At 43.4% G+C, this 13,942-nt stretch overlaps 2 protein-coding genes across 3 annotated transcripts in view; both read left to right on the forward strand.

Annotated features, from left to right (window-relative positions):
• Positions 1 to 2,678, forward strand: part of MTOR (mechanistic target of rapamycin kinase) — a 105,494-nt gene extending 102,816 nt beyond the window's left edge. For both annotated transcript variants that reach the window (XM_031962867.1, XM_031962868.1), the window contains 2 exons: positions 881 to 986; positions 1,802 to 2,678. In XM_031962867.1, the coding sequence (XP_031818727.1) occupies positions 881 to 986; positions 1,802 to 1,817 (122 nt within the window). In that variant the 3' untranslated portion in view covers positions 1,818 to 2,678. The remainder of the gene's footprint in view (positions 1 to 880; positions 987 to 1,801) is intronic.
• A 5,701-nt stretch (positions 2,679 to 8,379) lies between these two features.
• EXOSC10 (exosome component 10) overlaps positions 8,380 to 13,942 on the forward strand; it is a 46,475-nt gene continuing 40,912 nt past the window's right edge. The window contains exons 1-3 of the mRNA XM_031962870.1: positions 8,380 to 8,581; positions 11,526 to 11,662; positions 13,054 to 13,177. Coding sequence (XP_031818730.1) covers positions 8,405 to 8,581; positions 11,526 to 11,662; positions 13,054 to 13,177 — 438 coding nt within the window. The 5' untranslated portion in view covers positions 8,380 to 8,404. The remainder of the gene's footprint in view (positions 8,582 to 11,525; positions 11,663 to 13,053; positions 13,178 to 13,942) is intronic.

The raw sequence follows: 13,942 nt of genomic DNA on the forward strand, positions 1-13,942 counted from the left end.
TAAATCAAGAGAGAGAGAGAGAGAGCACAGGCAAGGGGACCTCAAACAGAAGAGATGGCTTCCAGGGAGAGGGTTCCTTACTTACTGTAGCCCATCTCTGGGCTAGCTGTGGTAGGACCCCAAATAGATAACCATCAAATATACTATAAATATGGCTCAGTGGCTATAGTGCTGGGTTTGAAGAAAAAACAACCCAGGTTCTAATCCCAAGGTAGCAGTGGGGCAGTAGTGCACAGAACCCTGGGTCTGGAGACAGGAGGAACTGAGTTCAAATCCAGCCTCGGACTCTTGCTAGCTGTGTGAACCTGGGCAAGTCACTTGACCCTGCTTGACTCAGTTTCCTCATCTGTCAAATGAGCTGGAGAAGGAAATAGCAAACCGTTTCAGTATTTCTAGCCACGAGTGGGCTCATGAAGAGTCAGATGGGACTGAAATAACTGAACATTAAATCTGCTCCCTTCTCAACATGGCCAACATGTGGCCATGGCCAAGTCCCCAAACCCCTGTGCCTTGGGCCACTTCCCCCATCACATATGAGTTCTGGTAGGCTCTGGTGCAGAGAGTCTCTGCTTTGGGAACTCACAGCTGAGGAAGTTCTGGATCCCACACATAGATTCCCATTCATGACACGAGCCTCAGAAATGATCAAGACAGAGAAGTCTGTGGTGACCGAGGGGATTCTGGAGGTCTCCCTGCGCCCCAGCTTTTTCCTTCTTGCTGTGAGACTGTATTGACTGTCCTTTTAGGGAAGCTGGAAAATGACCATCTCTGACTTCTTTCACACTTATCAAGAAAAGTCCCTTTGGATCAGGGGACAACGGGAGGGTCTCTGAGAGGCTTAGTCCAGTGTAGACAAAGTTTCTCCTTCCTGCTTTCACAGGTCGAGATTTTTCTCATGATGAAACTTTGGACGTTCCTACACAAGTTGAGCTACTGATCAAGCAGGCCACGTCCCACGAGAACCTCTGCCAGTGCTACATCGGCTGGTGAGCGTTGCTGAGCAGCTTGGGAAAGAGGGAGCACGGGGGGCGGGGGGCCGGCAGGTGTGGAGCTGACCCCTACTCGAGCATTGGCCAGTGATAGATGGGCTGAAAATCCAGGTGAAAGTCAGTGCATGGGACAGCTCAATGGTGCAGGAGGACCCGAGTTCAAATCCGGCCTCAGACACTTAACATTCCTAACTGTGTGACCCTGAGCAAGTCACTTGACCCCAATTGTCTCAGGAAGAAAAAAAAAGAAAGTCAGTGTAGACCATTCCATTGACCTAAGCAGTAGGGGCAATGAGTGTTCTTTATGTAAGTCCCATGATTGCAATAGACTTAGACTTTCTCAGTCCATATATACAAAGTAGAATAATAATAAACACTAATGGAGAAAATAAACCCTACAGTTAAAATAGGAAAGAGAAACTTGGTCTGAAGGAATTAGTTGTCCTTTTGAACATTAGTTTGGAGAGGGAAAGGGTGGAAGAGGAGAGCAGAGAAATGACAGGAGTGGCAAAGCCTTATGATCTGTCATTATGACCTCAAGGACCGGGCCTTGGCCAGCCTCAGGAATCGCCCCAGGCGTGCTTCAAGGCGGGAGAAGTTGAGGAAGGGACTAAGAGTGCAATGTTCTTCTGGGATGCAGAAGAGGCCCGAGTCCTTGACTAGCACTGATAGGCACGTCCCACTCTATTAGTTATGGGAGAGTGCAGGGAGTGCCCAAGGGACCGTCAGACCTTGATCTTTCTTATTTCAGTTTCTTCCCATTAAGTTTAGAAAAGTCCTGCATTATTAAAGTCTTGTCTTTGTCTTCGCAGGTGTCCTTTCTGGTAACTGGGGGCTCCAAGCTGCCATGATTCTTCTCTGGAGGCTTCTGTACTCCAAATGTACACTTCCACAAACAAAGCAATGGCCAGATAGCCTTTGTCACACACTTTGCAATGTAAATGAAGAGAACTACTGTATATTAAAGATTGGCCGACGCCAACTTTAGAGCTGCTGTTGGAGAATATACATTGTCAGAAACACAAGACTGGATGTGATTCCCAGGACAGTGAAGAGGAACATAACAACGCCTAAACAAAGCACTTGGTCTTTGGGGTCAGATGGTCCATAACTTTAGAAATACGGGTTTTGACTTAACTCACAAAGAAACTCATTGTCAATATTTCCCAGTTAAAGAACAGCCTGTCAGCCCAGTCCTTGCGGACTGCAGACGTGGCACAGTCAGTGGCAGGGAAGGAAAGGGACAGCCTTGGGACGACGGTCCGAGATCCTGCCAGTACCCTCCCTCCCCCCAGCCCTGCCAGGTGGCAGCAGCATCCCCCGCCCAGCCCAGTGATGCTGCGGGCCGGTCACCGCCACGGCAGGCTGGGCGAGAGCCTGAAGCCGGCAGAGCAGAGCACTCGGGGGAAAAGCACAGCACCGTGAAGGGGGAGTCCCCCTGCTCCCCTCTCCCTCCCAGCCCAGCTAAAGAGCCGGATCTAGAACCAGCGAGTGAGATCCAAGTGTTCCGTGGTGAGGAAGGGGACGTGCCGCAAGTGCCGTGTCACACGGAAGGAGGAAAGGTCTGAGGCAACGAGGGGACTAGGAGTGGTATGAGTGCACAAAGTATAAAGTGTAGCCATGTTTAGAGGCCATGATGTATCTGAACAAAAACTTTTGTGCCAATAAACACCAAAATGTTATCAAAGATCTTTGAGTAGCTTCTCATTCCTGATCATCATGGAAAGCGGGAACATAGAGGGAGGCGGCCTTCTTCCAGAAAGTAAGCTCATCTAATCAGTGTTCATTTAACTATTAAATACTATAAAGTATAAGGCCCAGAGAGGAAGGCTTTGCCCAAAGTCAGCTCATTTTCTTTTTTTATTTAGCATTTTATTTTTCCCCATTACATGTAAAAACAATTTTTAACATTTGCTTTTAAAACTTTTGAGTTCCAAATTCTCTCCCTTCCTAGATCCCTCTTTGAGAAAGCAAGCAATTCGATACAGGTTATATACATATGTAGTCAGGCAAAACATTTCCATGATAGTTATGTTGAAATGAAAACAACCAAAAAAAAACAAAACCCTCAAGAAAGATGAAGTTTAAAAAATATGTTTCAATTTGTATTCAGACACTACCAGTTTTTCCTCTGGGCATGAATGGCATTTTCCATCATAAGTCTTTCAGTTATTTTGGATCATTATATTGCTGAGAATAAGTCATTCACAACCGATCATCTTACAATAATGCTTTTGCTTTGTACACAATAAATGTCGCTTTGCATCAATTTCTGTAGGTCTTTCCAAGTTTTTGTGAGGGTATCCTACTCATCTCTTAGAGCACAATATTCCATCACAATCCTATACCACAATTTGTTCAGCCATTCCCCAATTGATGGACATCCTCTTAATTTTCAAGAAAGAGCTGCTATAAATATTCTTAAACATATAGGTTCTCTTCCTTTTTGTTTTTAATCCCTTTTCAGATACAGACCTAGTAGTGGTGTTGCTAGGTCAAAGGGTGTGCATGGATTATAGCCCTTTAGACCTAGTTCTAAATTGATCTACAGAACAGGTGCATAATGCAACAGTGCATTAATGTCTCATTTTCCCCACATACCTTCAAACATTTGTCATTTTCCTTTTCTGTCCTATTAGCCAATCTGATAGGTACCTCAGAATTCTTTTAATTTGCATTTTTCCAATCAATAGTGATTTAGAGCATTTTTTGATTACTACTTCATATGTTTTCATCATTTATCAATTGGAAAATGGCTCTTGTTTTTACAAATTGGACTCAATTCTCTATATGACAAATAAGACCTTCATTAGAGAAACTTGATTCAAAAATTTTTTTTCAGTTACGATTACTATCTCTTTCCACCCTATTTTCCCATTTATTCTTTCACCCTGTCCCTCCTCAAAAGTGTTTCGCTTCTGACTCCCCCAGTCTGCCCTCCCTTTTACCAACCCCCTTTTCTTTTGTCCTCTTCTCTTCCTACTTCCTGTAAGGTAAGAGAGATTTCTTAGCCATTTGTCCACTCAGTATTGATTAAGCACACTATGTGTAAGGGATGTTGGATATAAAGACAAAGACAGGCAAGTTCCTGCTCTCGAGGAGCGTATTTTCCCTAGGAGGATACAATTTATACAAAGATAAATAAATATAAGGTATTTATACCTTAATATAAGGTATAAACATATATGTAAATATTCATTACATATAAATATAAGGTATAATACAAGGAAAAGAAAGACAGTCCCTACTCTCAAAGAGTTTCGTTGTGAATAGGGAAAGATCACTAACAGCTGGGTGGGGGGGTGGGCAGAGATGTGAATTGGAAATATATGGAATAAGTCTAGAAAAGCAGCTTGGATTCAGATTCCAGAAAGACTTAAAGGCCAGACTGGGGATAATGCCCAATATGCAGCAAGTCTGTGCAGTGGCAGGGTCAGAGCTGTACCTCTGGGAGATTAATCTGGCAGTTAGGGAGCAGGGAGTTTTAATAACCCATCAAGAGGCAATGAGGGCCCTAACTAAGGAAGGTGTGGAGAGAAGGGGAGGATTGCAAGAGATGGAGAAGGTCAAGATTGGATGACGGAGCAAGCTGTGAGGTGAGAAAAGTGGAAGACCTGAGAATGATTCCAAGGTTGCCAGCCTCAGTTCCCTCAAGAGAAATAAGGAAGGAGAAAGAAGGAATAGACTTTCACAGGGGTCCTCAAACTTTTTAAATAGGGGGCCAGTTCATAGTAAAAACAAAAACTTTGTTTTGTGGGCCTTTAAATAAAGAAACTTCATAGCCCTGAGCGAGGAGGATAATTGTCCTCAGCTGCTGCATCTGGCCTGTCCGGCCGTAGTTTGAGGACCCCTGAAGTGGGAAAGAAATTCTGCTTCAGACCCGCCCACTCCCTGCCACCACCTCCCCTCAGCCCTTAAGCTTCCTTGGGTATGGACTTCCTCAGGCCCCCTGATCTCCAGTGTTCTTAGGAAGCATGGCTGGGCAGGCCCTGGTCGGCCACACAGAGCCACCAGGAGAGGGGTGACGGCTTGGGCCTTCTTGCACCCACCAGTTCCAAGGACAGCCAGAACCAGGTAAAAATGAAGAGGGAAATATTGAATAAAGTAAATAAAAATACAAAAAATAGGTAATTTGTGGCTTTCTAAGTCAATATGCAGCCCATGGGGGTCCTTAAGTACGGTCCCATGCCCTTCTATCTGAGTTTTATCCCAAGGGCTAGTTGAGGAAAGGAAGGAGGGGCACCCGATATTTTCTGTGGCTCCCAGCAGATAGAAGCAAGCCAGCTACTCAAGGTACCATCTCTGGGTTTGCCACCAGATGGTGCTACAAACCCTCTCCCTTTCACGTCCTCCTTAAATGCATTTGCTTGGGATTTGTCTGGGATCCTCAGCTCCCAGTTTTCCTTTTAACAAAAGCCTCAGTCCCAGTCTCAGTATATTGTAATCTAGAAGTATAAATACATTCTAAGCAATAATTTGCAATTTATCAACCAGTGAAGGGGAATGCAAAAAAGAAAGAAAAGGAAAAACGGCCAAGAACTAGAGAGCCACAGGGAAAGAGCTGAGGGAAAAGGCCCGGGAAGGAGTGCTCTACAAAAGATAAATGTGAACTACTGTTGTTGGGCTCTGTAGTTCTAGAAACCTAGAGCCTTTGTAATCCCAGTTACCTACGGAGGTTTTAGGTCAGATTTAAGAATGAACCTTTTTTGACAAAGCTGTAAAATGAGTGACCATAGACAGCTAGGGAAACCTGAAAATCTGCAAATACAGGATTAATTTACCCTAATGGCTTCATAAAAGCAAGGAAATGGAGCCAATCCAAAAAATATTAAGCACCTACTGTGATCCCTCCATTCTAAGGGGGTTATGGCCCTTGTTGCTTAAAATGATTCATTTGTTTGAAAATAAAATTTTAGTGTTTAGTAAGGAGGTATAGTTTCTTTTCAAAGAGTAGCAATCGTCACTGGGTCATAGAGTAAAGAGTATGGTTTAAAGTGTAAGACTTGAAAGTTGGGGGGGGGGAGGGTCAGCAATACTCTTAGTAGGTCTATAACCCTAAAGAGATCTAAGAAAGAGGAAAAAGCTTCAATATTGATAGAATCTTTGTAGCGGAACTCTGGAGAAGTAGACTTGAAACAAGGTGTTAATTCAGTGGAATTGATGAGATGGTTCTTTAGTCTACATATACTTAGTACTTAGCATGGTGATGTGATGGTTCTCTAGTTCACACATAATCAATAGGCTGTAATGATGTAATGGTAATAGGGTATTTAAACTGGGGACAAAGTCAAACTGCGGGGAGACTGGCAGACTGCTGGAGGAGACTGGGTCAGACTATGACAGACACAGACTGTGTAAGAGACAATAAAATCTTTGGACTTTATTCTTGTTCATTCTCGTGGTGTCTATCCTGCTGAGACCAAGGCCCTTCTGGAGGACCTCCAGAAAGCTAGCCCAGACATTGCATCTCTTTTTTGTGTATATAGTGACCAGAAAACAAAAACAAAAAACAAAAAAAACCCTGGATGCCATCACTTGGGGAATGGCTTGAACAAACTGTGGTACACGACTGATGGAACACTACGGAGCTGTCCCACAATGAAGGAGATGGTTTCAGAGAAATCTTGGAAGACTTGAATGCAAAACGAAGTGAGCAGAACCAGGAAAACAGTTTATACAACAGCACTATTATAAAGACACTGAACTGTGAAAGACTTAATAACACCACACTTCCAAAGGACTTATGATCAAGGCTGCTACCCTCGCTTAGGTAGAGAGCTAATAGAGTACAGACTAAAGCACAATTTTTTTTTCTATTTCTTGCTTCTTTTTTTTTGACATGGATAATTTGGACATTTATTCTGTATGAATATTCATATTTATAATGAGATTTCCCCCCCCCCTTGCCTTTTTAATGTCAGGGAGAAAGAAGGAGAGAATTTGGAAATGTTAAATTTGATTTTTTTAAAAAGTAAGGTGGAGAGGGCCAAGTTATTAAGGGTGTCAAATACCAAACAAAGAATGTTATGTTCTGAATCACTGGGATTTACTGAGTAGGTTGACATCAGTGACTTTTGGACTTAAACTGGCTATTCCATAGGTATTGGTGTTTCTTTTTCCAAAATACAGCCAGGTGATAAAAATTCAGATCTTTTATTGTATCCTTCAATAGAGCCCAGTTAGCTCAGAGGCCTATCTCTCTGCTTGGTTCCAAGAGCTCCCTCCGAATGTCTCCAAATCCAAAGGTTTGTCCTTCCAACTCCAGCCAGCACCAAGGTAGAAGATACAATGAAATCTCTCTTGCCTTGAGAGAGGGCTTGTGGGCTTCCTCCCAGAGGGCTCCTCTCCGACCCCTGGGAATGTTCCCAAGTAACTCTGTCCAGCTCTAAGAGCTTCCTGTATATATATGATCTCCCAAAGGTTAACTCTTCCTCTGAGAGAATGGGATTATGGGTTATCTCCCAGAGTGCTCTCTGGCCCTAAGGGAGGTGTGAATTCGGATATCTCATACTAATCCCTGAAATCTCCCAAACCTGTGAACTCCATTGAGTACTTAGATACTTATGAGCTCTCTAAAGGTGTGAACACAAGCATCGGTTCCATCAGTTGTACTTAGTACCTTGTTTCAAGTTCTGGCCCAAAATATCTCCTTCTAAGATCAAATTAATCATATTGAACCATGCTAAATTAGATAATTATTATCTCTATCAACTCCAATGGCTTAACAGTTTGTAAAGAGTCCAACACATAGGCATCTCAGATTCAACTTGTCCAAACAGACCTCCTTATCTTTCCCCCAAATTCCCTTGTTCCAAAACTTCCCCGCTATTGTCAAGCACAGCAGCATCCTCCCAGTCACTGTCACCCTTTACTGTTCTGGGGCATGTAATGCCCCACTTATGTAACCTGTGGTGTTCATAAAGTCTCTCGGTCCCCTCTCCCATGGCAGCCCCCTGCTGCTGGCCCTCAGTATCTCGAGTCCCAAGGACTGGAACTGCCTCCTCGCTGCTCCCCCTGAGGCCGCTCTCTCCGTCCTCGGCTGCCCAAGAATCGTTCCTAAGTTACAGGCTGGGCCCTGTCAGTCCCGCTCAATGGGAGGCTCCCGTATTATGCCCTTCTGTCGTTGTTTAGTCACGCCTGACTCCTCGCGGCCCTTTGGGGGCTTTCTCAGCAAAGCCACTGGGGGGGGGGGGGGGGGCCCTTTTTTCCTGAGGGGTGCCCGCCCCACGGAGCTCCGCGGCCCTAACGGGGGGAGGGGAAGCTGGGCCAGAATCCGATGTCCCGTTTCCTGACTCAGTTTCTTCCTCCGTACAAGAAGGTTGAACCACACGATGAACAACTAGAACAGGAGGCTCGAAGGTTCCGCGCCGCCCACACAGCCACGGGGTACATGTGCAAAGCGCGCTTCTCTGCGCATGCGCACCCACGCCCATCCAGCGGTCCTCTCGCGAGAAGATCTCTGGGGGTGGAGGGGCAAGAAGATGGCTGCTCCCAGCGTTGGAGGAGCTAGAGCTGTGCCTGAGGCGGCGGCCGCTGAGCCCAGCGGGATGACGGTGCTGCCGGGGTTCAAGGACGCGGACAGCTTCGTAAAGGTGAGCGAGCCGTGACCCTGGAAGCCCGAGGGCTCCTCCCCTTTGCCTGGGGCCTCTCCTCCCTCGAGGGCCGGGCCTGGGGAGAGAGGCACGCCCCGGCTCGGCCGGCCTCCTTTCTGAGGTCTACCCGCTCATTGTAGACCCCCCCCCCCCCTTATAGACGGGTCCCTCTGCCCGTGCCCCTCTGCCGGCCCCCTCCCCCTCTGCCCATCCTCCTTCACTCACTCTGCTCTGTCCGTGCCCCAGTCCCCCGTCCCCACCTGCCCGTATTTACTCTGTGCATCCCAGCCCCCTCCCCCATCCTTCCCTCCCGCATGTGCGCCCTCTGCCCCAAATGAGAGCTCCAGGGTGTTTCTAGAAGCCTGACGGGGCCCCAAGGTCATGTGGCCCAGCCTCTCCTTCTGTGGTGGGGAAACTGAGGCCGAGGAGGACGAGTCATGTGCCAAGCCAGGCTGGGTGGTCCTTCTGCGGCAGCCCTTCCAGAGCTGCCGCTCCGTGATCTCTGTGATCCGCGGTTGCACCTCCCTGCTGCTGCGCTCCGTCTCCCGGCCCCCCGGCCCTTAGTGCTCTCCTTCCCGAACACCGCGCTTCCTTCTGTCTGTTTGTAATGCACTTGCGTACGCACGTCTTGTTTTCCTCCTCCGAGGCGGGGGACTGTTTGTTTCTGTCTATGAACCCCTCGCCCTTTGCGGAGCGGTCAGTATCTAGTAAGTAGCTGAGTGTTTATTGATCAACCGCAGCGAAGAACTGTTTAATTTCTCGGTGTTAATTTCTTCTTCTTTTCTGTGTTAATTTCTCTTTAATTTCTCTTCCTAACACTTGACACATAGTAAAACATTTTGATAGTTTCCTCATTCAGTAAACGTTAAGCTTTTGCTACGTAACAGGCACTATACGAAGCATTAGAAATACAAAGAAAGGGAAAAGTCAGTCTCTGCTCTGAAGTAGCTCAGAGACAACGGGAAAACAGCTCCGTCCAAACAAGGTATGGCTGGCGTAAGTGGAAGGGAGCGAGAAGAGGGAGGAGGCTAGAATTAAGGGGGATGGTGAAGAAAGAAAAGTTTCTAAGGAGTTGGAATTTTACCTGGAACTTGAAGGAAAGAGACCAAGAGACAGAAAATGAAGAAGGGGGAAGAGTTCCAGGCCTGGGGAACAGGGAAAATGCGGGGAATGGGAAAATGGCGCGTCATGCTGGAGGGATAGCCGGGAGACCAGCGTCTCTGAATTCAGGAGAATGCGCAGGAGAGTAAGGTGTAAGAAGGGTTTGCAATCATAGAGATGATTGGGCCTCACTGGCACTGAGTGAGCGGGAAAGGAGGGATTGGGGGAAAGACTTTCTTTTGTACATGTTGAATTTCAGATGTTTATTGTACATCCGGTCCAAGATTTCTGAAAGGCCATTGGAGGTTGGGGCAGGAGGCTGGGGCAGCAACCATTAGCAGACAGATGAAAATTAAATCTGTGTAAGCTGATGAGGAGAAGAGAAAAGGGTAGAACCTAAGGAATCCCTAGTATTGAGGACATGATCCGGAGGAGGATCCATCAAAGAAGACAGAAGTAGCTGTCAGATAAAAGGAGGAGGAGAAGCAGGAGAGAGTGGTATCCAGAAAACCTAGAGAGAAGAATTATTCTGCTGAGGGGTCAAGGAGAATGAAGATTGGCAAAAGGCCATTGGATTTGGCAACTAAGAGATCTTTAGTAACTTTAGAGAAAGCAATTTTGATAATATGATAAAGTTGGAATGTAATAAGAAATTTAGAAGAGAATGAGAGGAAAGTGGAGGCACCTAATATAGACAATCATTTCAAGTATAGCCACAAAAGGCAAAAGACATAGAAAATGATACTTCCACCTTTTTTCTGACCCTCACCAAAAAAGAAAGGAAAATCCCTTGTAACCAGCAGTGTGCTGGTAAATGTTCAGCAATGAGCTTGAAAATACATGACATCTTTTAAAATTTAATCTGCATTATGATTATTTTCTCCTTCAGTTTCTTGAATCTAGATAACCAATAAGACAGTAAGTTAAGCCCTAATTTATGGTACTTATTGATTTCCAAGGCATGACTATTCGCATTGAAAATTTAATAGTCATCTCTTTTGAACCTGTTCAGCTGACTTTAGCATGCACTTCCTGCTTATTACAAATATACATAATTTTAAAATTCCTTCATTGGCTATATTCAAAAAATTCCTGTCTTTTGTACCTTGAGTCCATCATCTCACTGTCCGAAAATAGACAGCATTTTTTTTCATGAATTCTCTGGAGTTACGGTTGGTCATTGTGTTGATCAGTTCTTTCCATGTGGTTTGTCTTTATTATTATTTTTTAAGTTGTTCCGGTTCTTCTCCTTTCATTCTGTTTCATGTAATGTACATCTCTCCAAGTTTCTTTAAGACTTAACCCCTTTCCTCATTTCTTAGGCACTGTTTTATTACGTTACATTCAGATACCATAATTTTCAACCGTTTCCCAGTTGATATAATAGGCTTTTAATAAATAATGATTTATTGATTGAGCTTTGTGATCCTGGATATGACTTGTCACTTTTCTAAAATCTAACTTTTCTGAAAGTAAAATGGGGAGAATACCTGAAGTACCTTTTTCAAATGAGCTCATATTTTATTTTTAAAGTATAAAGTGTTACATAAATGATGACTGTCAGAGTATCATTGGTTTTTTAAGATCTAATGTAATTCGTCTTCACTCATTTTACAGATAAGGAAATTGAGTTGTAGAAACATTTGCCCTGAGTCACACAAGTATCTAGAAGGAGTTTGGAGATTGAAACACAGACTGATTCCAGATCCAGAATTCTTTCCACAGTATCACACTTTGTCTTTATGTGCTTTCTTCCTTGTAGAATAATATGCATAATGGTTCTTTCTTCCCATTATATTATATGTATAAATGCCAATTATTATTGTTATTTGTTTTTTGACAGTTTGCTCTTGGTTCTGTGCTGGCTGCTACAAAAGCTTCTAATGGACTGCCACAGGCTGGAGATGAGTATGATTTTTATCGAAGCTTTCCTGGCTTCCGGGCATTTTGTGAAACACAAGGAGAGAGGTTGCTTCAATGGTAAATGTCATTGTCATTTCCTCTTATCAATGATGGAAATAAAAAAAAAAAAAAAAAAAAAAAAAAAAACTGTTTTTAGGAACAATTATTGTATGTTGTGTTTTTGTTCATGTGTATTCCAGATCTGTTTCTATATTATGAAGGGGACCATGAAAATGAGGAAGTTTTGATTGCCTTATGAACTTTGAATTACCCTTTAGAAGATTATTCAGCCCAAATTGAGCTTGTGTTTTTGGATTAACTAGAGAACTGAGAAAGAAGCACTTGCATAATTTGGCCTGATAAAAGTTGTAAAATTTCAAACCCTAGTATTTATAACTACTATAAATATATATAGAGAATTAAAACACTTTTGAAATCTATAGGTGAATGATGCCATAGATCTTAATAGTTTTTTAAAAAGACTTATGTCTCAGTCAGAAAAACTGACTTATTTCCCAATTACTAGAGAGGCTGAGATAGTGTATTGTTTCTTTAGAATTGTAAAATATACAGAAATAACAAGCACTTTAGAAACCTCATTCATCTTCCAAATTTTATAGGGAACTGCAATTCAACAAAGTTATTAAGCACTTATTGCTTGCAAGAAATTATTCCAAGCACTGAAAATATACAGATTGAAAGCAACAGTCTCTATCTTAAAGGAGTTTGCAGTCTTATAGAAGATTATACAGTAAATACAGAGATAAGTAAAGTTCATAATGGATGAAAATTAAGTCAAAAAAGAGATGGCAGATAGTGATCAAAGAACATTTTGGAAAAGAATACATTAATATGGAAGCAGTGATTCAGGAAGGTGGCACGGAGAAAGTTTTACCTGAGCTGAGCCTAAATAAGGCAAATTTTGACCAGCAGAAATTAGACTGCAGTACATTTTAAGCAGAAGGGAATAGACTGGGTGAATGTCCAAAAGTGGAGGCTGTGCTGAATTCAAGAATACAGTAACAGTGTGGCTTGGGATATTGTTGGCATGAAGGGGAATAATGTGGAAAAGGGTAGAAAGGAATTACATATTTGAGTGGGGCCGTAAAGGCTGCCTAGTCTAACTCACAGATGACTAAGAAGGCCTACAGCACAGCTTTCAAGAGATTGTATTTATACCATGGGCCAGAAAGAGACACTGAAACCTTTTGGCCATAATATGTATGGCTCAGATGGATATATTAGGAAGGTTATTTTGGCAGCTGCATGAAGGACAACTGGAAAGGGAAAGACTGGAAAGGTACTCTTACAACAAGCAATGGCAGGGCTTGGCCCTGGGACCCATTGACAAGTTTTGGTAGGTTACTACTAGAATGGCAGGCAGGCAGTTACAGCACAGTTGGAGCTTCTTGGATGTCTTTCTTTCTCATGTGCTTCTGTATGAATAAACCTTTTTCTTCTTCCCTTAGTATGAGTAAGGTCATGCAATACCAAGGCTGTCGTAGCCATATTAAGGATCGGAGTAAAGTGACTGAATTGGAGGACAAGTTTGATTTGCTGGTTGATTCCAATGATGTCATTCTTGAAAGAGTGGTGAGTAATGTGGCATGATGATCCTCATGTAGCTAGGAAATGAAACTCTTGTAACAGTTAAGTGGCCAGTATCTGGGGTACTACTTGGGGAGCATACACTAACAGATGACTGGGTCTATGGTAAAAAGGTTTCTTTATAGACATTACATCAAAGCAATTCTCTGCAGTTCCACAGATATCCTCATTTTCCTGTTGGCAGAAACTGAGGCTTAATAACTCATCTCTAAGTTATAAAGCTATTATTAGTTATTAAGTTATAAAGTTTCTGAGGCAGTATTCCAGGGTAGGTCTCTTCTAACACCAGGTCAGGAGTTCTTTTCCATCATACTACATATTAGTATTCCAGTCTAGGTCTCTTCTAACACCAGGTCAGGATTTCTTTTCCATCATACTACATATTATCTTATAGATGAAGCAAAACCCTTAGTACATTAAAGTGGTATTTCTCACTGGCAATGCATATTTCCTTCCTTTGGGGCCCTAATTTCTCTATTTCTAAGGGCCTCTATAATTCCTTCCAATGCCAAATCCTGTCATCCTGTAGTGCACTGAAGAATTTCTTCTAGACTCATTTCCTCTTGAATTGGAAATCTTCAATGAGGACACAGCAGAGAGCTCTGAAGGAGAATGGCTATTCAGTTATGAGCCTGAATATTTCTGACAAGTGCTTTGTTTGTTAGGACCTCCCAGTCATTTATCACATTGTAATAAAATGTCATGCATTCTGCAAATCAGTTTTTGTAAAATCAAAGGCAAATAACTATC

Source organism: Sarcophilus harrisii, chromosome 3 (genome assembly GCF_902635505.1).
Source record: "Sarcophilus harrisii chromosome 3, mSarHar1.11, whole genome shotgun sequence".
NCBI lineage: Eukaryota > Metazoa > Chordata > Mammalia > Dasyuromorphia > Dasyuridae > Sarcophilus > Sarcophilus harrisii.